The 24,155-nt window shown below is 42.8% G+C and overlaps 1 protein-coding gene across 3 annotated transcripts in view; it reads left to right on the top strand.

Moving 5' to 3' along the window:
• Window positions 1-1,470: 1,470 nt before the first annotated feature.
• GLT1D1 (glycosyltransferase 1 domain containing 1) overlaps window positions 1,471-24,155 on the top strand; it is a 41,007-nt gene continuing 18,322 nt past the window's right edge. For 2 of the 3 annotated variants that reach the window (XM_021545077.4, XM_085593387.1), the window contains exons 1-6: window positions 2,613-2,995; window positions 9,866-10,014; window positions 11,938-12,043; window positions 14,938-14,989; window positions 18,206-18,242; window positions 19,129-19,185. In XM_021545077.4, the coding sequence (XP_021400752.3) occupies window positions 2,928-2,995; window positions 9,866-10,014; window positions 11,938-12,043; window positions 14,938-14,989; window positions 18,206-18,242; window positions 19,129-19,185 (469 nt within the window). In that variant the 5' untranslated portion in view covers window positions 2,613-2,927. Of the gene's footprint in view, window positions 2,397-2,612; window positions 2,996-9,865; window positions 10,015-11,937; window positions 12,044-14,937; window positions 14,990-18,205; window positions 18,243-19,128; window positions 19,186-24,155 lie in introns of those variants that run through there. The other variant, XM_085593388.1, reaches the window with a different exon arrangement.

Raw genomic sequence — 24,155 nt, forward strand, 5'->3', positions numbered from 1 at the left:
GAAAACATAAATCAGCGGTTGCAAGATTACAACCCTGAGATGTGCTGCAATTACACATGTTGAGGTAAACGTTGTGAATGTATCACATTGTCTTCAGCAGCAGATCTTAAAGTCTTATTTTTGGCCAGAACAAAGTGGGTAAGACATGGCTGGTTGTGTGTTTTCAGTGAGAAAGTTAAATTTATTGACATAATGTGGTTACATACCAAACATTTAGGCATGACTTACTTTGGAGCCATGTTGGTAAGGGACCAAGTGATGCTTGTAAAAGTAAATATATTCGTTCAATAATGGGCCTTTGTAAATAACATATGCCATAAAAATGACTCATTAAATATATTTGCTTTCTTAAGCAGTTAAGAAATTTCATGACAAAGGACAATGAGGAAAAAGCAACCAGCTGTACAGACATTTCCTTGTGAACTACTGTAACATGACTGATTCTGTAACAAAATTACATTTTCCTAACTTAATACAGTATTGTCATATTAGCTGTGATTGCACTTTCTGAGGAGTTTAGTAGTATTTTCTGGAGACTCAAAGTAATGAGGCACACTTTGTATTATTGTTATTTTCATGTGTATTTCATATCTATTTCTTATTTTCATGTTTTAGACCCTTCATAAATTGACCTTGGTGAGTGAGGTGAGATTTCTACACTGACCTATCCCACAACTGGTACGAACACCTACCAATGCTGAGCAGTAGCTGAAATGTACATTAAAATGTTACCTAGCTCTTCAGGTACAGAGGTGCAGGCACTCTCCCTGAAATCCACACGTCACTGGTAGAACCCATACGTTCTCTCTGGAAGTGCAGCAGCTGAGGAAGGAGGTTTTCGTTTCCCTCCAATCAATCCTTAGCTACAGTGTGTTTCGAAGTTCATTGTGATACATCCACGACCGTCTGTGCACACAATGAATGCAGCTGTGTCTATACAGGAAAACATTCGTGCCATGTCCATGTTTCCAAGACACAGTGCTGCACATTTCCAGATTATTTTTTTTTAGGCAAGGCCTATACAGCATAAAGCCAGAGTTACCATAAATAGTAATAAAATGTTAAGATCTCTTTGAATGTTTCCTTTATTTCCTCCTTGTTTCTCAGGTGACTGGTTGAGTTTCCTCATTTCTCATGGAGCAGGCTTTGTCTTACTTTAACGTTTGCGGTTTTGTCTTCTTTGTGTTGCACACTAAAGGTGTAGGACAGCTTTTGTTAGCACAAAACGTGGCTTTCTGAGCCACAGGCAGACACCCTGCTTCGGGGTACGCCTGGAGAATCTCCATCCTCGGTGGCACAGGCTGCTCTGGGCACACAGTGCCAGAGCTGCCTGCTGACACCCCTGGATGGGGAGTGACGAGATCGTGGAGCCAGGAGGGGCCGCGGGGCGGCTGTGCAAGCCTCACACAGCCCGTGGGACACCTTCAGCTCTGGGACAACCGAGAAGCCCAAATGTGCTTCACGTGGGCCGCTTCGAGGCTGGAATCCTGGCCAGACTGACACAAGCCCTCCACATCTCAGCAGGAGTGGGATTTCCTGCCAGTAACACTCCCTAGAACGGTGACACAACCATTCTAGAACCAATGGTTTGGTTCTGCCTACCCTTAGATTAGCGTTTACCCTATTTTTAGCATTTCTGCAGGACAGGATTTGTTGCTCTTCTAGGTTGCAGCCAAAATTTTTAGTTCCGGTGGAATTTGGCCTAAAGAATGTTGTGCTAAATCTAAGTGATAACTCAGTGAGATGCAGCTAACACAGCTCTGCAGCACTAAGATTCATTAGCAAAACATGGGCCTGCCCAACAAAATGTTTACAGTTTGCCAGAACCCACTCCAGTGTGTGTCTTTACAAGTTCTAAACCCTCAATTCCAGAACACCTGTTAGCCTCAGAAATCCACACAATTTATTGGAAGAAGTACTGTTTCAAATATCATTAAATTCAATATTCTTCGGCATGCGGCATGTTTTTCTCTACCTACCTGACACTGAAATTTGAAGAGTAATTTAGGCCAAAATAACAAGGCACTGCATTTTTTGAAACCCACTTTTCCCCGTCTTCTCCAGCCTTTGGGGAAGCTAGCATGTGTGTGACCCTGTGGTGAATTACATCAGGCAATCAGGTTATAAGCAAAAAAGAGAGTTTTCTGTCCAATCAGCCCCCCCTCTCATCACCACCAATGTCCTGCACCTGGTCTCAATACTTTTACAAGACGTTGAAATAAGTTGAGGTGAGAATCTGCCATCAGCCACCTGTTTCCTATTAATGTCCCAACGAACTCCCCAAACTGGCCTCTCACCTTCCTGCCTGCTGTCCCGAGTTTGTGGCTGTAGCTGCCCTTTTATCCTGAACACTGGCTTGCTGCTTTGGGATGTGCTTTTCTTCATCTGGAGTCCAGGTTTGTTCCTTTTTCTTCCCTGTTTTGTTGTATCTTTGGGTTCTGCTCTTGCTGTGGTTTCTTGCCTTTTCCCTGGTCTCACGGACCTTTGGTTCTGCTTCTTCATGTGGCTTTCCTGATGCTGGGAGTGGTCTTCGACCATGCCATTGCCTTATTCTTCAGACTAATGCATTCCTCTGGCTGTTCTGGCGGTTGGTATCTTACCCGCATTTAGGTATTTTCCTATCGGCATTCCTGCACCGAGCATGAGGCACCTCCTGGGTGGCATCGGGAGGCAGAGGCTGCGATGCTCTTCTCGGGAGCCCTTAGAATTGACAATCTGAGCATGTCATCTCTGTGCCTAGCGAGGACACAGCGCGGTGCCGAGCTGTGGAAGGCACCCAAAGCTCTGGCTCGGTAGCCAAGTGCCCTCTGGCCAGGCTGGCCCATCCCGCAGGGCCGGGGGCCGCGGCCGCTCGGCCCCGCTCCGCGGCGCCGTTTCCGGGGGCCGCGGGCAGGTGAGGCGGCGGCGGGCGGAGCGGAGCGGCCGCTATGCGGCTGCTGCTGCTGGCGTGTCTGCGGGCACAGACCGGCAACGCCACCACGGCCGCCAGGATCCGGTAAGTGCCGCGCTGGGAAGGATGCGCTGCGCTCCGCGCCCGCCATGCGCTGCCCGCGCCGGCGCACGGCGGCGGCTCCGCCGGCCGGGCTGCGCGGGGGCGGCGGCCGAGCCCGGGCACCGCGGGCACCCCGCGGGGGCGGGCACCCACCGGGCACCGGCACCCACCGCGCACCGGCACCCACCGCGCACCGGCACCCACCGCGCACCGGCACCCACCGCGCACCGGCACCGCACGGCCGGCACGGGGGCCGGGTGCCTCGCCCGCAGCGTGCCCCGCGCAGCGGCCGCGGGGGCGGCACGGGCGCTGCGGAGGGCGGCAGGGCAGCGCCGCGGGCAGCGCCGCTGTGCCCGCAGCAGCTGTGCCACAGCCGCTCCGCTGCCGCCCGTGCTGCGGGTTCCGCACGCGGCTCCCGGGGGGATGTCGGACACGGGCTGCAGTGCTGGGAAATCGCACCGGCGAACACAACCGCAGAATTATTCCCAATGTCCTCGGTTAGCTCTTTCTGTGACGTCGAAAGGGGATGTGGCTGGGAAAATTGCTGCTGGGGCTTCACTGTGCATGTCAGCTATTGAAAAAAAAAGTCACTATAAAAATAAAACCATTTCCCAATGGTTTTGTCCTCTTGAGGACGATTTGGTTTCATCTTATCTAAAAGTCATCCACAGTTTAATCAGATTAATCTCTTGGGATATTCTGCTTGATCTGTGCATTATCTCATATGTGGTGTTATAGATAGAAACATCCTCAGACATTAAGTTTTCATGCTGCTTGTGTCATATCAAGTCAACCTTAGACTTCTGCAGGGCTACTCTGTTGTATAAGGTACTGGTAGGGCATATCTGCTGATCCTGTCAGTCACCCAGGCACTGAAGATAAAAAGTCCAGAGAAAGATGAAGGTTTTGCTATTTTCAAGCAATAATTGCTACTAAAATTTTGAGACAAAACAAGTAAATATATATATATATATATATATATATACACACTTATTTTTATGCCTATACATTCTAGCAGAGTTCCTGTGGCATTCTGCATGTCCATTTTACCCTTTGCTCTTACTGGATAATGCAAAACTAGTTATTGTTGGGCACATTGTTGGGCACTGCTCATTTTTCTTCTACAAGGTTATTTACTCTACCTTTACAAATTAAATATTTACTTACCTTCTTTTTCCACTTTGAGGGAAGTCAGATATACATTTAGAATTCCTCTTGCAGAGTGTGGGAGCTCCTTGCACAAAGTTTGGGAATTCTCACAGAGTGTGGGAGCTCCTCGCACAAAGTGTGGGAATTCTCCTTGCACAGAGTGCAGGGGTTCCTCACACAAAATATGGGAGTTCCTCACACAAAGTGTAGGAATTCCTCACACAAAGTGGTCACTGCTTTCTCATGCACACAGAGCTCCAAACAGAAAGAATGAAAGGTAAACTTAATTCGTGCTCACAGTAAAGCTGAGTAAAGGATTCCAGTGGAAAGAGTGGTTGAGAGTAACTTGTCATGTTCAGTTCCTGTTTTATCACCAACTGTAAATGTTATTTATTGAAATAATATTAATGAGCCTTCAGGGAAAGAAAATTCTGATCTGGGAAAAAGAGTATAAGCTAGCAATTAAGTCCATCTTTCTGATTAAAAGGCTAGTCAGGTCATCACTAAAAGCATCCTGTGCAGGTATTTCTATCAAATACTGGTTTTCTTAAGATTTTATGCCATTCAAAAAAGCCCATGAAGCCTATACGTGTGGCCAAAGTCTTGGCTGTGCACGTGATAAACTTTGTATTGTGTATGTTAATACACATCAAACACACATTCCAATTAATATTTGGCCTCCCCTGTGTCTCTGTGTATGCTTAGGAAGTTATTTGTTCAATTTTTTTTTTCATTTGAAACTTTTGCTTAAATATAAATGAAACAATGACATTGTCTCTGGGTTGAGTGCTTGCCAGCATAGACTAATTTTATGGCTTAATATCACAGTGTATACTCTGTTTATGATACTACAGCTCTTCCAATAACTGCTTCATCTTTTCATAAATAAGATACTCATTTCCTGAGTTTAAAGTAAGTGGTGACAAAGGTACCAGAATCTAATTTGGCTAAAAATCAACTTGCTAAAACAAGTGGTATAATGAATGTGCTTTGGGCTTTATTCCTATTGGTGTGCATAATCTTTAATCACCTTAAAAATATGAACAATGAATAAAGAATACAGCACTAAGCAAAAGTCTTTAGTTAGGCTGCCATTGTTCAGCCTTAGAATTGAGATCAACGAAGAAATTATTCTTCCCTGCCCCTTGAAATGTTTTGTTCATCTTTTATTACTTGGTAGTAAGGAGGAATAGAAATCTGGAATTAATAGGTTAATTAGAAAGATTTAGATTAACTGTTTTGCCAATATGTAAATGTTTTCTGGAGAGGGAGAAATTGTTTTGTCTCACTGGCCAGTTGAGACAGCCAGTCTGTAAATCTCCAGGTAATCAACTGCAAGAGAATTAAACCCACAAATCCAACGTTGTCAACATTCATCTTGACAATTGGGTCTGAGCTTAGACATTTATTGGAGTTGTTCAGTAATCCAAAAACTTCTGCTATTTTGTTTTACCCTGTGTGCCAGTGTTGGAATCCCACAGGAGAACACTCCCAGGGCAGGTGTGGGACTCCTGCACCTCCCTGCTGGCTCTGTCCAGGGGCTGGGACATCCCTGCTCAGGCTGGGACATCCTGCTGCGACATCCCTGCTCAGGCTGGGACATCCTTGCTCAGGCTGGGACATCCCTGCTGGGACATCCCTGCTCAGGCTGGGACATCCCTGCTCAGGCTGGGACATCCCTGCTCAGGCTGGGACATCCTGCTGGGACATTCCTGCTGGGACATCCCTGCTCAGGCTGGGACATCCTGCTGGGACATCCCTGCTGGGACATTGCTGCTGGGACATTGCTGCTGGCTCTGCACAGCCATCCCCAGAGCAGGGACCTGCAGGACAGGTGTTCATCTGCACCTTGGCACGAGATCCAGGGCTGCCCTCGCTAACACCATGGTTTGCACTGCAGGAACTGTTTGTAGCACAGGTTGAAGCTTTGCAGAGCTCTTTGGTCCTTCCAAAGCTCAGTTACTGATTTCAGAACACAGGAGGAGCTGGTCCCCATCTACACTCACAGGAATTTTTAATTCCTGTGATTCGCAGTGAACTTTATTCATGGTTCACTCATGCCAATGCAATTTGTCTGTGTTGTGTCAAGGAGAAGTTTGAGAGGGAAATGAACTGAAGGACATGTTGTTTTAACAATTCTGAAAAAACCAGATCATTTACAAAGAAAACAGGGGATCAGGCAGGGTTTCAGCTCTTGTAATTTGATGAGCTTCAGTGGGAATTGTGAGTATTCAGGTCTGGCCAAGTTTCTAAGAGGCAGTGCAATGGCTCTGCTCCCTTAACAAGCTCTGAATTGTGCCATATACATTTAACAGTAGTTGGTGCACAGCTGCTGTGCAGAACAGACAGCTGAGGGAAAGAGATAATTAATATTTTGGGACGAAGCCTATTTTGTGCCATTCAAGAAGTGTCAGTGTATCCACCTACCAGGAATTTTTTGGAAATCAAACATTCTTTGTCTGCAAGTAATTCCATTAAATCAGTATCAGTTGAAATTTAGAACGTAAATGTTTCTGAAAGGAGATATCACAGAAAACAGAGCAAGTTTCACAACCATAATACCTTATAAATAAGCACACTTTCAACTCCTGAGCCTTCTCATAAGCCAGGCTGTGTTTGGAACTCTAAAACTGTTTCCTTCTATGAAAACCTGTGAACTGCAGATTCATGCTGAAGGAGGGGACGCTGCTAGCCAGGCAGAGTGAGGAGTAGTGATCAATTACGTAGGGAATAAAAAATTAAACATTGTAAAACATCACTTGGTATTTCATAGATGTGTTAGAGAAAAATGTTTTTTGTGTAGAGATCTCAAAGTGAAAATGTGTCAGAAAAGGGCTGTACCTTTTAGCAGGATCTCTGCACACAGTATAGATCCAGGGAACACACTTAAAAATTTTACTTAAAAGCTTTGTGATTTCCAAAGAATATAAAAAATGTACCAAACAAAAGAGAAATTAATTTCCTGAAAGATGAAACGAGGGGGACTGGGAAATACTTTGTCCAATACTCAGGTGTGTATTAATAGCACAGAGTAAGCAGTGGCCAGTATAATGTGCTTCTAAAAATGCTCCTTCACATTTACTGAATGGCTGAAGTTCTCCCTGATGCTTTCTGCCTAGAAAAACACCCAAAATCTGGGATCTGACAGCTCACCTCCACTTCAGAAATATTATTTCCCCAAGTCATGGCATTGGCTTCCATGAGAGTTTCAGTAGAAGGGAAGAACACGGCAAGGCAAATTCTGGATCCAAGCAACATTCAGGGTTTGTTAAGACACTTGGGAATTTATCTCCTGCATTAAGAACTGTGATGGAGAGAAAATGTAGCCGTGAGATTTGGCATTTCCAGTGTTGTCGTTGATTCCCAGACAGCAGGAGCTGGGTTAATTTTTATTTCTCATTCACAAAGTATTTGTTTATGAAATGGCAGAATAATGTGAAGAGACATTTGCCAGCAGGAGAAGAGCGATGGATAATGTGTCTCCTCTGCCTTGGCTTCATTCAGGGACATCTGTGACTTCACAGACTGATCAGTCTTCCAAAAAAATCCCCTGCAACAACTTTGCAGCACTCCTAATCATGTTCCTTGGTAACAGCATATGTGTGAAAATCAGTCTGCTTTTCTTGGTTATAAAGATGAAAAGCCATTTAGAAAACATGAAAATAACACTGTAAATTTCAGTACTTAAATACAACCCAATAACTCAGCTTCTACACACATGTATTTCCATATATGCATAATTTGAAGCTTGTGATTAATGTTATCAAACTCAATGGAATGTTTAGGGGATCAAGGCCTCTTTAAATCTGGGAATTTCAATTATTCTGGGAATATTTGCTTATTTTTCCTTCTAAAGATGTATGCAAATTTTTTTACGTGCTCCTGAGTAGAATAAAAATCTGCTAAAAAAGAAAAAATTGAAGTAGAGGTAATGCACAATTTCTGAGCCTCGGAACACTTGAGGGAGTCCCTCTCTATTTACTGCAGGAACAGCTGTCATTCCCCAGGGAGATGTGGAGCTGTGGAAAGTGTGCAGGAGAAGTAGTCATCCCTAGGATATTTTACAAAAAAACTACTTTCGATTGGCATTCCTGGCTGAGTTCCTTGATTCCTGATGTCCAGAGAGAGTTATTTTCAAATTAATTGAAATATGCAAACATATTGCTTGTACATGATAGTGATTTATGGTAATTGGAATACTGATGTAAAAAAAAATCCTTTTAGACCATTTAATGAGCACCTGTGAAATTATGGAATGCATGCACGAGCATCCCAAGTATTTGCCAGAGAGATTTTCTCTCCACAGCTGGGAGATTTGGGCATCATTATTGTGATATAAATTGAGAACCTCTTTCAAGAGCAAGGCAGGTACTTGGAACCAGTTCATGGGGCAACTGGTGTTAATAATTGCTCAGCAGTGTACAGAAGGAGCTTAAAATGTGCCTGTGTTTTATTATTTATTAGCATTTATCATAATTTATTGGTCTCGTTGAGAACAGTGGAATTAAAAGGAGTTTCTTTTTAGGATGGGGAAGAAATGCAGCACCATATGTTGTGCCAGTGGAGCTCTGGCTGATACAGTGCTAATGCATTCCTTCCGAGGCCTCCAGACATTTTACAGCACTTTGAGCACCAATTTCTGCAGGACAGAAAATCCCATTTCTTGGGAGGCTATGCAATAATCAGGAAATGAAAGCCAACATTATCCAGGAAGTCAATGAGCTAGCAGGATTTTAATGCCAGCACAATTAACACACAATGAGAAATCAATCCACTGCCACAATAGGGAATAAGCAGAGAACGTTCTTGTGGTGTTTTTGTGATCCTGACGATGCAAACCCTCCGTGGCAGCAGACACAGATTTTCTCCTCTGTGTTTTTTGGCTGCTGTTCTTGGGAACATTGATACCTGATTGTGCTTTCAGGGGAGGAGTAAAGCTGTCTGTAACCCATCAGCTCCTTGAGCCTGGCAGCCTTGGCATCAGTGTTTTAATGTGAGAACCACTCTAGCTGAAGGTGAATGGGCAGGCTGATGGTCAGGGATTTGTTGTTGGGTTTGTTGTTTCTTCTGTTTGGAACTGAGATTTTTAAAGCAGGTTATGAAGGTATTTGTATAATTATTTTTGTATCGTTTTTTGCTTATACTTCAATTATCCTTTGCCTGGTTTATAAATGGGTGAGCTAAGACAAGAAGCAATGAAACCCACCATCAAACAGAAGGGGAACCTGTTCAGCTCCCTGGCTTTCTTGATGCATTCATTTTTGATGTTCTGTGGTTTTAGTAGCATTGATGGGCTGGACATGTTTGTGCTTTCTTCACTTGGTGTCCTTTCTCCAGAACAAGGGTCTGAGAATCTCTAAGAGCAAGGTCTGACAAAACCTGCAAAGGGAGGGTTTCAGAATAATAAGTTGGGTCAGGAAGGGTCCTGGGCATACTTCATTTTTTCTGATTCTTGGAAGTTGTGTTGATCAGGCTTGGCCCATGCAGTGTTACATTGCTTGGAAGCATGCTGTGGCTTCACAGTGCTGAAGATAACAAATACCTTCCAGGAAAAAGAACATCCTTGTAAACAGCTCCTGGTTACTTGAACAAAAAGGCATAAAGTTGAAAGTCAGAGCAAAGTTTAAGGAAAAATGTTTTGATTAAGTTTGCTTCATATACTGGTGTGCCTTTAACATTAATAGTGACTTCTTTATTCTCTTTTTATTTGTTCCAATAATGAAGGGATCATCTACATGCTGCAGGTCATATCTGTGTTCTTAAAGATGCTTTCATGTATGAAAGTCCAACTGAAATAGCAAACCTGACCTCCACAGACAAGTTTGATGCAGCCCTGGCCATTCACCTCTACAAAGGAGGCAGACTGCTGCAAGGTAATCCTCTTTCTGCTTGGCAATAAAAATACCTCCTAAAAAAGTCCTGCAAGGGGAGAGAATGAATCCTAACTGTTATACATGGCTATAAAAGTATAAACCCACACAGAATATCCTTACTCTGTTTATCCGCTTCAGCAAACCTTCAGAAATGCTAAAAATCCCTCTCAATGGGAGATCTGATACAGAGAGAACAAAATAAATGTACTTTTAAACCACACAGTGCTTTTGATAATTAAGTACTTTAACTACATCAGGATAAGAGCATTACATTAACATTAGGATCCTTTCAGCAAATGTGTTCTTTCAGAGGACAATGGCTTGGCTAAGTAGAGCTGGGCTCAAATGGAAGAAGGCAGGGAGGCTAATTTGATTTTTCTGCTCAAAAATGAGTCAGGGTTTTTCAACGTGAAATAACATTCCTGTCAGCTAAACTGTAGGAGACAGGATGTTATCAGACAAATAATAAAATTTTCTATCCTCTCTAGCCACGTAGAACAAAATTTTAGCCTGCCACTAATGATACACTAGAAACACTGGCTCTGGAAATTACAGGCAGTCACCTACTGAAATTGCAAGTTTGCATGCTTTGCTGAGACCACTTGTATTGCAGAAATCTGTTCCCTGGAACACAGGCACATAATTGCATCCTTCACTGAGCTGGGGGCAGTTCTGCTTTGGAGGCTTCAGCAGTGCCCCCCAGTTTGCCCCGGGGGTTTGCAGACAGCCTGAATTCCCACGTCTGCTGTGCCTGGGTTTCTTTTGTTCCAGAGGGGTTCTGATTTCAGCAGGGACCTGAAATACAAATACAAAACGAGTCTGTAAAATGAGCTGTGCTAACCTAGGAATTAAGGCTTGTTGGAACACAGAAATGATTGGGTTTTTGACAAGACCTTGAATTGTTTTGGAAGAGGCGTATGAAAGTCTGAGCATCATATTTTTGGGGATTTTTGCTGAGGAAAAAAAGATAAAGTTGAATTTTAACTGTTTATTGGAGTAAAATTTTACTGGTGTTTCACTTGCATGGAAATGCCCAAATGCTGATGCTGTTATCTTTTCAAAGTCCCAAGTGACCTGAAAAGCCTGATACTTTACAAAAGCTCAGGAATTTAAATAAATCAGTTACACTGTTCTAAAAAGTATGTACTGTAACTTAAAGAAAAATAACCCAAAAATCTCTGAAAGGCAGGGCAGTAACAGCAAGATTGCTGGGATGATCATCGTGTAAAGTTATTGCAGACTTCTGGGAGGAAAAAAGGGATTCAGAGAACATTCCTGGCTCCTAGAACATTTAGAAATGTACTGATTGTACTCATACCACCGTTGCTGCCATGCTATTGATCTGCTTGACCTCATCCTGGAAATTCTGTTTGCAGGATCAACACAGGTACTAGATGACATCATAACTATTCATTTTTTTAATTTATAAAAGAGGCAGTACATATTTTATATGGTATTACAGACAGCCTGTCTCTTGAAGATGAGAGGCAGTGGTGCTTTGATAGTGCACATTAATTCCCTCCACCTGCAAACATTAGAGTATAATATCAACAAATGCCAAGGAAATTCTCCAAGTAGCCAGGTTGGTAATTAGTCTTGCATTCTTTTTGCTTGCTCTCTCATTTAGTAATGAGGAAATTAGCAATGCTAATAAATCCTGATCTCACAGCTCACATAATTGTCAAATGCAAATGTGAAATCTATGGTACATTTTCTATTTTTGTCAACAAACTTTGTTTCCCATTTGGTTTGATGTCCTGTGAAAATGCTGTTATTGTGTGTGGGATTACAGTACTAAAAAATGAAAATTCAAGTTTCCTTTTCAAAGCTTTCTGCTCAGATAGGTGATTCAGTATTATCAGTGTACTTTTTCACTCCTGATCATTACATGGACACATTGGCCAACTTCTCATTGCTTTGCAGGGAGCAAAATTCCTTTTGGAATCATCTTTGGTGGGACAGATGTAAATGAAGATATCAAATGTAAAGAGAAGCGCCAGGTAATGGGAGCAGTGCTGGAGAAAGCCAGGTAAGAGCAGGGGTGAGATTTCTGACAGGAAATTGTATTTTTGTATGGCAGATCTTTTGGGAAGTTTTCCATACACACTTGGAATCACTGGAAGATGTGTAGGCCACCAGACAAAGGCTGGACTTTTGAAACCCTGGTGATCTTTACCTGTTATTGCCTGATATTATTTGATCAGAAAATGCAGTCTGTGTGCAGTTTGTTCTGTATCTCCCTGTTTCTCACACACAGCTTGTTGACAGAATGCCTTGTTGAAAGGTGGATCCCTCAAGTACAAGCAGATTTTTTAAATTCTATTTTTTTTCTCCTGCTAATGTGATCCTTTCCCTGGGTCATGAGCAAAGAAGCAGACAGTAAAAAAAGTCTTGAAGCAAATTCTCTCTGATTTTAGGTGAAATGACACGGGAGTGTTCTCAGGGTGTTTTAAAATCAGGAAAGTTTTAGTGACATGCCAGTGTAGTCATCAAATGTAGATCGAGAATTATCACAAACCAGAGGAGATTACTAAAAACTAAAAAGACTTCTGAGCATTTTTCATGGTTTCAACATCCCCAGAAAAGAAGTTTTCTCCTGATTGATCCAAAGGTTTGTTGACTTTAGCAGTGTTTGCTCATGGCCATGGTGGGGGAGGAAAGCTTTTTGTTGTTGCAAGCCCAGAGCAGGATGGATTTTGGGCCAGCAGGATCTGCACCAGGCTTCTCTCTCCTGGTTTATCCTTGCTGATGCCATTCTATTTCCCAGCTATTATTGGCTCACTTAAGGCTGGCAGAGATGTGCTGCTCTGTCTGTAATCCCCTGTAAAATGTGTAAGTAAACAGATTTTAAAGGTAGCACTTAATCACACTCACTGAAGAATCATTAGGGCACGTTCTGGTGTCTCAGTGTGCCTTGGAGCTGAAAGCAACTGAAGGTTCCACTCAGGAGAAAATTTATGAACTTGTTTACTTTTGTTACCAAATAATCAGAAGTTATTCTTTCAACAGGTCTGAAGGAAAAGAAAAAGATATCTAATGTGTCAGATGAATTTCAGCACTGTGCAAAATGATAAATACATTAAAACCATCTCTCAGTGTGTCCATTTGATCCATCTCTGTTTAAAATATTGTCTGTCACAAATACAGCTATTACAAAAACTGCTTTACTGAATGTTTTTTAGTGGTATTGAGTTGGAAACCTGAAGTATACCTTAATAGCTTGAATTATCCATGATATTTCAAAATGTATTGCAATATCCTTATGCAGTTTACAATATTTTCTCTGCTACAGGAAAAGCATCTCAGTTTTCTAGAAGTTATTGTGAATGTAGCTCTTCTCCAGTAGCATCACTGGTGTTATTCATTGCATAGTTATTAAAAGAAACATTGATTTCTTTTTTCTTTATTGATTGCAGGGTTCTAAGCAGAAAGCATCATGAATTGTAGATTACCTGTCCAGTACAATATCCCACCGCATTCCATAAAACAAACTATTGAGCACTGTCTAGCCTTATGAGGGTTTCATTTTTAATCAAATTCCTCTAAATGGTGCTTGTACTCCTCTAGGGTATTTTTTTTCCTATTGAACAGTATTTTGTAGACTTAGAAGCAACATCTTTTTATGCTTGTTAATGTGATGTATTGAAAGGATAATTGCAAAATCTGGGAAGGGAGCATGTGTAACTTGACAAAATGAGCATTTGCAGAGCTTTAATAACCTTAAAGCTGTCAAGTTGTGTGTGTGAAATTCATTGGGGGGCCATAAAGCAGATCCTACAGAACAAATGTAGGGGAAGAAGGTTTGTTTCAACAAAAAAATAGGAGTCATAATTCAGCATTTATGGGAATTCTAATGAATGGTTGTGATTTCATGCCCTCAAATGATGACAGAACATCTGCAGTGGAGAAGCTCTGTCCTGGTTGTGGCTGTTGTGCTTTATCTGGAACCTTTAAGGTGTCAGAGGCTTGGCCCAGGACAGAAACATTTAGGAAATGACATGAAAAAGAAGCACTGAACCGTCAGGGCGATGTGTGATGACCTCTGCTTTATATTCAGTATCTCTACCAGGAATTTAAAAAAGTGTTTTGCTAAGCAGAAGCTTGGCTTGTCTTGTGGGAAGGAGCCATTCAAACATTGTTTTCCACAGGACTGCGGGTCTCCAGAGATGGCCACATTTTTGGGTCCACCTGACGCTGAAATTCCATTTGAGAGCATCCAAAGCATTTGTTTGTGCTCCAGTACAGCTTACAGCTACATTAAAACCCAGTGTGTTCTTGAGATCTCCCTGAACAGGGGTCTTCACTAACTGTGTGAGAACATCTCCTACAGCTGCTGGGTGCTCCACCAAGGTGCAGTTAGGGTAACTTGCTTTTCGGGTGTGTTTAGAAATCTGCCCTTTGTTGGCTGTGCTGGGACAGCCAGAAAAGGAGTGTTGCTGTCACTGCTGCCTTTGGGTGGCCTCTGTGTCCCTGCTGTGCACGGGGACAGCCCAGCACACATCCCCCAAAGGCTGGCACAAGGTGGGAACCCCGAGAAAGCTCTGACATCTCCTTTGGATGGCACTCACAGTGGCACTGGCCATTGTCCAAGCAGTTCAGCTCCCTGCTCACCTCTGCTCTGGCTGTGAAAAGGCTCCTGCTGCAGCTGTGTGCATGAATTAGGGTAAACTGGCAGCTGTCCCCGTTATTTGGGGTTTCTCTTATTTCAGAAATCCTCACTTCACCTTCCCCAGAGCTCTGGGTTGGAAAGCCTGAGGAGCTGCTGCTGGCTGGAACAAGTCTTTTCTGCTTTCTGTCTTTCAGCTGGGATCAGCTTTGTAAGCCTCTGACCTTAGTTCTTATCAAGGGTTTTTCTGAAGTAGTTTTTTTTATGTTTAAACACTTTAAGCAGATGATCCCAACTATTTTTGTCCTTTTAACCAGGTTTGCAGTGGCTTTCACAGTGGAAATGAAGGAGCTGGCAGCAGCAGAGTGGGTATGTTTGTGTGATGGCAATGCTTACAGTATTAGCAGATATGCATCCTGCTAAAATGTGCCCTGAGTAGTGCTAGAGAATTGCAATAATCTGCATTGTTCCAGCCCTGCTTGTCCTCTCAGACAAAGCATTTCGTGTTGATGTACTTCAGCAGGTCAGAGAGATCTGCCATTAAAAGCTGTTTAGTATTAGAAGTGTAGAACAGCTTAGGAAGTGTTTCTCTACAACACTTAAATCATTTGTTGTTACCGAGTCTCTCCTGATGTCAAATTGTTTCTTTTGGCATTATTTACTAAACTTCATGCTGACAAAATTCCTCCAGACAGCATTAGTTACAATACAGATTTTGGCAGTATCATTTAAAAACACTTGTTTTGTCAATTCTGGAAATAGAATGAACTTCTTAAGGTGAACTGCAGAGGTGAATGAGATTTGCTGTGCTGAGCAGCAGGTCCAGTGAGGGCTGAGCAGGAGCCAGCAAGGCAGGACCCCCCTCCCTCCCTCCTGCTGGGTGTTGGCTCCGCTCAGCTCACCTTGGAAACAGCAGCTGAAGCTGAACAATTAATGCCAGGAGCTGAAACAAAGTGCTTGGTACATCTTCAGTTCTAATTTCCATCACGCTATAACCATTAATGCACTCTTGCCTAAAAAATCATCACTGAGAGTGGAGCTGGCACAACACAGCAGGAAGATATACAATGCCTTATTTCAGCATTAATTGATTTTTAAAGTCTATTTGCATTAAAAGGATACATGAGCAGACATGTGATTTGGTGTTTTATTTTACAAATGTAATTTGGTTTTAATAGTTACTACAATGAACTTTATGATGGGTAAATAGGAAAGGGCACAGCTTCTGTCAGAGATATTAAGCAAGAAAAGGACAAAAGTAACAGAGTGAAGGAGAAGAAATAAAATTGAGCTTTGAAATAATTTCAAAATCAGCCCCTCACATGTTTTTAGGTACCAGGCTTTGATTTCCTAAGCACTTTTGTACTCGGGGCCTGTGAGACCAATTCAGTGCTTTGGGGTCTGTGGCAGGCAGGGAATTGGGATCTGTCACGTCCTAAACTGAAATCCCAGCTGCTGACCTGTGCCCAGGTGCTGGAGCTGCTGCTCTGCTGGGTCTGTGTGTGAAGGCTGAGAGCAAATGCCACAGCTCTGCTCCCAGGCAGGGAAGAGCATGAGCACATCCTTCACCCACAGCTCCTGGGATATTCCTGATTTTTACATTTTAACTCACACTGCTGTCAGATGCTTTATTCCTTAATGTGGAATAAGATAATAATCTCATTTGTTGAGCTAGTCACTTAAGAATTTAAATTAAAGACATGTAAGCAATTGCAGTGTGTTCAAAGGCTGTCTCTTCCAACAAATCCTTTTCTATTTCATTGCATAAATTACCCTTAATTATGAAGTATGCAGTCCAGCCCTTGTAATAATCTGTATTCCAAGTGCATTTGAAATCCTGTAGCAGATCTCATGCTTACGGTCAGCATTTCATTTCAGCAGCACAAAACTGCTGCAGAGGAATTGCCTAAGCCCTTTCTATTAGCATTCATTTTCCTCTCTCCTCAATCCCATTGAAAATAAAGACCATAAATTGCTCTGTAGATGCGAGCACATCCCTGTGCCCCCCAGGCTCTGCTGGTTTCCTGCTGCTGCTCCCAGGCTTGGTTTTGCTGCCCGGAGCCAGCCAGGTCCAGCGGGGCAGGACGAGGATGCTGAGCTGGAACTTCTTTTGGAAACTTGGAAGTTCTTTGTGAAACTTGGAAGTTCTTTGTAAACTCGGTGTTTCCAGGAGCTGAGGGTGCCTGAGCCAGCAGAGGCAGGGCTGCTGCCCCCCTGCCTTCCCTCCTCCTCCTCTCGTGTTTCTCTCTTTGGCTCAGTCCCGTTCTGCTGCAGAGCTCGGGGCTGGAGCTGCCCTCCAGCTCACAGTGCTGCCCATTGCTGCCAGGGGCTTTTTGTCTTTTTATCTTTTTTATCGTGCTGTGTAATTCAAAACGCTAGTCAGAGACGGTCCAGTGTTGAGTAATAAAACCATCTAATGAGGCATTACACTATTTTTATTATTTTTAAATCCTTTGAACACAAAAGTTCAAGAAAGTTGAAGTCCATGGAATATCCTCAGGTTCCCACTGTGGCACAAAGTTGTTTCCTTCTCCCCCACTTCATTCCCATGTGGATTTGCTGCTTTTTGGTGTAATTTTGGTGACATTGTTCGCTCTGATTCTCAGAAACCACCTCCTTCCCATCTGTGAGCTGCTTGGAGATGCCTTTTTAAGTGACCTCTTTTCTTTCAGTATTTTTCCCCAGTTCATTTTTAGTAACTGCAGTGCCTGGGCAGGGGACTGAGGGGCAGCCACAAAGGAACAACAGGGAAAACCAAAATCTCTGCAATTAGAAAAAAAATTTAAAAAAAAAAAAAATCACTTCTGTGGCTTCCTGTTTTCTGAGCTGACTGCTTTGAGAATTGGTTGCCAGAAGTTTGTTTCTGAATTTATTTTTTTTTTCATTAAAAAAAAAAAAGTATTCCACAAATCTACAGTTGGAGTTATAGAAAGATATTGAAACAGGAAATTGCTTTTTTAATTACTTAAATTAAATAACAGCACTTGAGGAGTGACTTTGGAAGTGTAGTAATTACTTCTTTTACTACAGCTATTTTAAGGTAATTTATTTTACAATTTTTATTTGTGAATGTTCTGCAGTAGTTACCAGGCACCAGTTTTCCAGTCTAGGAAGGTCTGTACATTTGACAGCAGTTTCTGAAACTGATATGTTTATAAATTGTATTATGGATAAACAGAAACTGGATTTTCAAAACCAGTCTTCCACGACCAACAGCTTTTTGGGAACTAGGGCTGATTTTCAGCTAGATAGTTGAAATTTGTTTTAGTCCAGAAAAGCAGGATAATTATCATAAGGATAAAAAACTAGAAATGTATTTGTACTAACTTGGTAGTTGTGTTTATTGCAAAATTGATTCATTGATACCATAAATGGACATAGTAAATATAAATTACATTGTTGGCTTTTGGAGTTACTTAATGTATCTAATAGTAAGTTTTGCTTTTTAATAGTCAAAAGAAAGTGACACTGGCATGTGTTTTGTTACTCTTTATTGTGGTTTGTTTTTGGGGTTTTTTTTGAGGATTGAACAGATATTTTTACGTTGAACCCTAAAAGTGATTTTTCTTCTCCTCCTCTTTACAGCCAGATGCTCGGAAGAAAATCCACGTGCAAAGCCAAGGTGAGAGCTCGGAACAGCTGAGATGCTGAGCTTGGTGCCCCTCTGTGCACTGCCCAGCAGGAGGCAGATGGCTCCAAAGGCTGCAGGGGTTTTGAGGGTGAATATTGAATTTCTGGAGCCCCAAATCCCTTCAAATGCTCCAAGCTGAGTTCTGACCCAGTGAGAGCCAAGCACCTCACCCAAGGTCCCTCCCTTGGTGAGCAGCCCAGGGAACACAAGGTGGTATTTTAGGTGTGATGACTTCATTTCCTAATTTACTTACTTAAAAAGAACTCTCTGTGGATTCCAAAACTCATTCCATTTTGCGTATTTCACTTTCAAAGGAAGTCACATTCTTTTCCAGACTGTGCTCTTGAAATTACTCATTGTGAAGTCTGTTTAGTTTGTATTTGAGTCTCTTGGGAGGTAATAGTTAAATAAGTGATTAAATAAATTAATAAAATAGTTTCTTCATTAAAATAATTAATCTTTAACATAAGGAAAAACAAATACATTAATATTCAGGGCAGATTAATATTTGATTTGTGCATAAATTTAATTTGCTTCCTTTTCTATTGAGGGCTCTGGGTCGTGGCTGCCCTGGGTCACTTTGGAATAATGTGCTCCCTCGGGTGCTGTGTAGTTTTGCCCCCTGTGTGGTTGTAGAAGGCCACATTCAGCAGGGCTGTGCTGCTGCAGAAGTCAAGCCCTGGGTGACTGTGCAGAACCCCCCAGTGGATTTCAGGCTTCTGTCCTGGAAGGGTTGCACAGGCAGCCTGGCACTGCAGAGGGCAGGGCAGGCTTGGCAGAAATGTTGCTCTTTTTTCACTTCAGAAAAACCTTCAGGAGCCACAGCTCAGCCATCCAGGGCACATTTAACCTGGGAATCTTTTTTTTTTTAACACAGGAATTAAGACTACACCCAGTGAAACATTTGATTGGTACAGATTCCTACAAAATGCAGGTAAAACTCATTTTTTCCCTTTGTTTACTGTGTTTGTTCCTAATAGGTGTCAAGGATGAAAGAAACTTAGAATCAGAGTTTGACTAATTATGTAATAAAGTGCCTTCATGCTATGGGAAATGGCAGAACATCAATCAGATGAGTCTGGGTCATCCAGAACCCAGAGTGCCTCTGAATTTCTGTCTGGCCAGAGCTGCACCAGCTGTGCTCCAGCTGTGGGGAGTGTCCCTAAAGGTTTGTCTGGAGCCCAGCACCCATCCCTGGGCTTCAGTGAGCCCAGCTGGGGCTGCCTGCAGCAGGGCAGAGGGGAAACCACTGGAAATGCATCACCATGGGAAGGAATGCTGATGTCTGACTCAGTTCAGAAGGCTGAATGATGTCTTTGTTAGACCTATGGCTAAAATACATTAATATACTATATAAAAAGGAAGAGACTAAAACTACACACTGCTTTCTCTGACTCTAACACAACTCGTGCCCCTCTCTGAGCCCAGCCCCAGGTGGGTTGGATTGGCCACCAGGCTCAAACAATCCTCACCAGAATCCAACCAAGCATCACCCCAGGGAAACAATTCTCCACACACATTCCAATGGGAAAAACAAGGAGAAGAAATAGAAATTGTTTTTTCTTTTATTTCTCTCTGTGCACCTCTATGAAAAATCCTAAGAGAGAGAGAAACGTGCTTGCCACGAGGAACAAGTGCTGCAGTTTGATTTTTTGGTCTGGAGCTGTCTGCTGCCACCAGGGCAGGGAAGGCAGGTGACCTAATTCTGAGCCACCTGATCTTGGCAATGCTTTAATCACTTCATCTTTCCCCAAAAGAGTGATTTATAGGCGTTTTACCCTGGTAAAAACGTTTCAATTTTACATTCATCAGCCTGATCTCTGGTAGTACAGCTGTTCCCTCTGCTGCAGATGAATCCTCACCAGTCAGTGGCATTATCACATCAGGAAATGTGTGCCATTAGTCAAAGCCAGTGTCAGTTTTAAACTGAGCATTGTGAGCTTATTTTGTTCTCAGTAAATCACAGCCCACAAGCACAGTGCCACTAAGATTAATAATTTTCTGAAGTGAAATGATTTGTCGCTTGCTAGCACAGCCTTAGTGTTGATTTGATCTCTTGTCCAACCATTTTGTGATTAAATGAGCAATCAACAGATTGAGGAGGGGGAAGCTCCCCCTAAAGTGAATTTCTAATATATTAGAGACTGGTTTTTGCCTAATGTGTACTAATGCAAAAGTACAAAATAATTCATAATGTACATGAAAAGCAAACTAAAATGTGACTCTAACATCTGTGCCTTATTAAATAATAACTTGAAAACTGGCATCAGATTATTCAGTATTGTTTTTATGACTGTTTCATCTCATTTATCTTCTCTGCCTGGTACCCATGTCCATCTCTGGTGGCAGCCCAGAATTTCCACTTCTTTTAATACTGCACAAGGAGTCAGGCTTTTTGGCTGTACCTTTGTGCTTTCCAGGGATTAATTAGGAGTTCTCAGTGAATTGCTTTTTTCTGGGCATTTGCAGCTCTAAAATGTTTAAAATTCTACTAAACTTGGAGCAATCAGAAGAAAACTCTCAACACCAGGAGGCAGTTTTGCTCAGGAGGATGTGATTTTGGCAGTGTGGGCTTGCACAATGTGAAAAGACTTGAAAAGACCCCGAGCTTTAATGCAGGTGAAGCTGTCCAGTCTCCTTCAGCTCATGGCATTTGTGAGCTTTTCTTTTTAAAGACTTTTTCATGAACTTCTGTTCCATGTCTGAGGGCACTTGGTGATGTTTTGGGGAGAAATATTTCTCCAGGTAACCCTTGCCTGTGTCTTTAGCAGAACCCTCGGGCATTTGTCAAATTCAGGATTCCAGGACAGAATGCAAAGGAACAGCACACAGGTTTTAATTCATCTGAGGCATCACTGTTAAATAACCTTTGGTGTTGAGGGTGCCAAACTATTCTCTCTCATGAATTCTTCCAGACTTTTCTCCACAGAACAGACTTCTTAGGAATATTCTTTGTACTGATGTTTCTTTTCAGTCAGAGGAAACATTTACTCACTTTAAATATGCACCAATACATAAACATCCTCTTTAAATCAATGTAATGGATTCAAAAAGAATTGAATGGTAGCTTTAAGTGAGTGGCAGAATGCACCAAGTGCATTTTATGGTGGGAGATTTCCAGCCCCCAAATCTGAATGGTATTAAACCAAAGTCTAAGGAATCCCAGCTTTCTGTGCACTCCATGTGACAGTTTGAGTGCTGATGTAAATAGCAATTGCCTGGCACAAACAGGAGCAGTGCTGTGAAGGGTTTTTGTTGTCATTATTATTATGGGTGCAGTACAATCTCAGTACAAAAATCATGGAATTTGTATTTTTTCATAGTCTCAGACCAGAGAGAGTCCAGAGGTGATGGTGTGGGGTTACTGCTGGCTCCTAGCTGCACTATCTCCAGGGGCTGGCTAGCAGCATCCACTGGCTAAATCTACAAAATAAAAAGGGGCTTTTAGAGTTAATTTGCATCGTGGTTAACAGTCAGCTTCACAGTTTGTCTTCTGTGGATGGGAGAGTGTGAGCAGCAGCAGCCAAAGCACAGAGCTGCAGCAAGTGCAGGTTTCAGCTCAGCCTGCAGCAGCACAGCATCTCCAGCCTCTGGGAACTCGGCCTGTTTAAGGGAGTTCTGCTGCCTGTGGCAGCCTGGAGAGCACACCAGATGATCAAACTGCTTTTCTCTGCCCCTGCCTTGCAGGGATCTATATACAGCACAATCCATTTGGCTAGAGCAGTTTTAGAAGCCCTATCTATAGACTTGAGAGCCAGCGTGGTTCAGCCTGGTGCTGGAGACTGACAGAACATGACAAGACAGTTTAGGAGATGAGAAACCTCAGAGTGATCTTCTCACACAGCTCAAGGCTGGGGCAGGGCAGCTTCTGATCACAGACAGGCCTGAAGGCATCACTGCAGGATGAAAAGCTCCTTTTGATCACAGTGGAATGGGGCTGGAGATACAGACCCCAATAAACATCATGTGATGAGAAGATGGAGATAACAAAGGCTGCACTAAAATCTGAGAAATCTTTGTTTAGCCAACAGCCAGGACTTAAAGCTGCTCTCATGGAGGTGTGGAACCATAGGGTCACATGCTTATTGCAGCAGCAAATAGAACATGCAATATGCTCTTGTAGTTTGATTTTTCAACTCTGTAATTTCTGCTTTGTGGCAGGGCTGTTCTCCGAGCTTGAGAAGTTTACATAAACTGCCATGACACAGGCAGGCTTTTACTGAGGCATTAGATTTTCCTAAAGCTATTCTGGAAAGAGAGGCCCACGTAAGAAAAACTGAACAGTAAAAGTTTGTGCACTTACACAGCTGAGTGTAGTAAAAACTATATGATAGCAGCAATAAAGTGAGTTCCCAAACTGATTTGAAACTGCAGAGCTTTTTTGTTGTCTGATCTGTTAGAAATAATGAGAAACAGGGGAGAGGAGAATTGATTGAGAATTTTGCAGTCCAATTTTTCTGGATCAGTAGCCTGTCCCTGGAAGTTTGCAGGTTCATTTAACTTCTGTCTTCACCAACACAGCAGCAGCCCCAGCAGTGATTCCCTCCTGGGTGTGACAGCAGTGGGAACATTGGGGTAAAGTTATTGCAGCCTGGAGAAGAGGAGGCTTAGGGGGGACCTCATTGCTCCCCAAAACTCCCTGAAGGGAGGCTGCAGGCAGGTGGGGTCGGTACAGGTTGGATATCAGGAAAAATTGTTCACAGAAAGAATAACAATGGAATTGTCTTCCCAGGGAGGTGGTGGAATCACATCTCTGGATGTGTTTAAAAAAAGACTGGACATGGCACGTGGTGCTACAGTCTGTTGGGGTGTCAGGGCATGGGTTGGACTTGATGATCTCAGAGATCTCTTCCAGCCTCATCATTCTGTGATTATTCTGTGATTCTGTGACCTGTAGGGAGCAGGCTGCTTGGTGAGGTGCCATGGCACAGTAACAAGTGCCTGGGACCTGAACAATCTGTTTGAGATGCCTGATGAGGGCTGGCTGGGTTCCTGTGGCAGCAGTGCCTGGGCTGTGCTCAGAGGGCAGGAGGAGATGCTGCTGCAGCTGCTGCTGCTGCTGCTGCTGCTGCTGCTGCTGCTGCTGCTGCTGCTGCTGCTGCTGCACAGGCTGCAAGTGGCTGCACAGGCTGCAAGTGGCTGCACAGGCTGCAAGTGGCTGCTCCAAGCTGGGCTCGGAGCTGAGCTGCAGAGAAAAACCCAAATCCAGGAGCCAGGGCACTGCAAGAGCTCAGGGCGGGTGTTTCTGCAGTGTGCAGGGAGATGAACTTAAGAAAAGCCATGAATGGAAAGATTTAGAGTATCAAAGGTTCGTGCTGCAGTTGGACAAATTTATCTGTTTCATGCTCAAGAATATAAAATCCTTGTCTTAAAGACTGAAACCTCAGCCATAAACCTGTGGATTTGCTTTTTGAGGACAGCAGTCAATGCTTTCAGATGCTCAGGAGGTGGATAAATGAAATATTTTCAAGAGGAGTAAAAGACCTGCCGTGCTTCAAAGTGACCAGGAAAGAAAATAAGGTTATTTCCACTCACAATCTCATCACGGCTTAGATTTTGTTTCTGAACAAAACCAGAAATGGACAAATAATCCTAAATAATGTGGACTTGGTGTTGTTCTCTGAAGGTCTATAGAAAACAACAGTGAACTTGAAATCAGGGCTTGGAAAATTAATTTTTAAATCTTCTTCTTTACCTCTCAGCAAGCTAATGCTTGGTATTACTCATTCACTTCCAGGCCTGCAGCTTTCAGTAAGATTAAAGATTTTCAGTAATACATTTATTTTTATTGTGCACCTATGACTGCTGCATTTTTTTTCCCCTGATAGTACCTGGAGGGATGGAGTTAAATGAATCTACACTTTCAAAATCTCTTTAGATAACACTTGTATTTATTCCTGCCTT

This window comes from Lonchura striata, chromosome 15 (genome assembly GCF_050655825.1).
Source record: "Lonchura striata isolate lonStrDom1 chromosome 15, ASM5065582v1, whole genome shotgun sequence".
Lineage (NCBI taxonomy): Eukaryota > Metazoa > Chordata > Aves > Passeriformes > Estrildidae > Lonchura > Lonchura striata.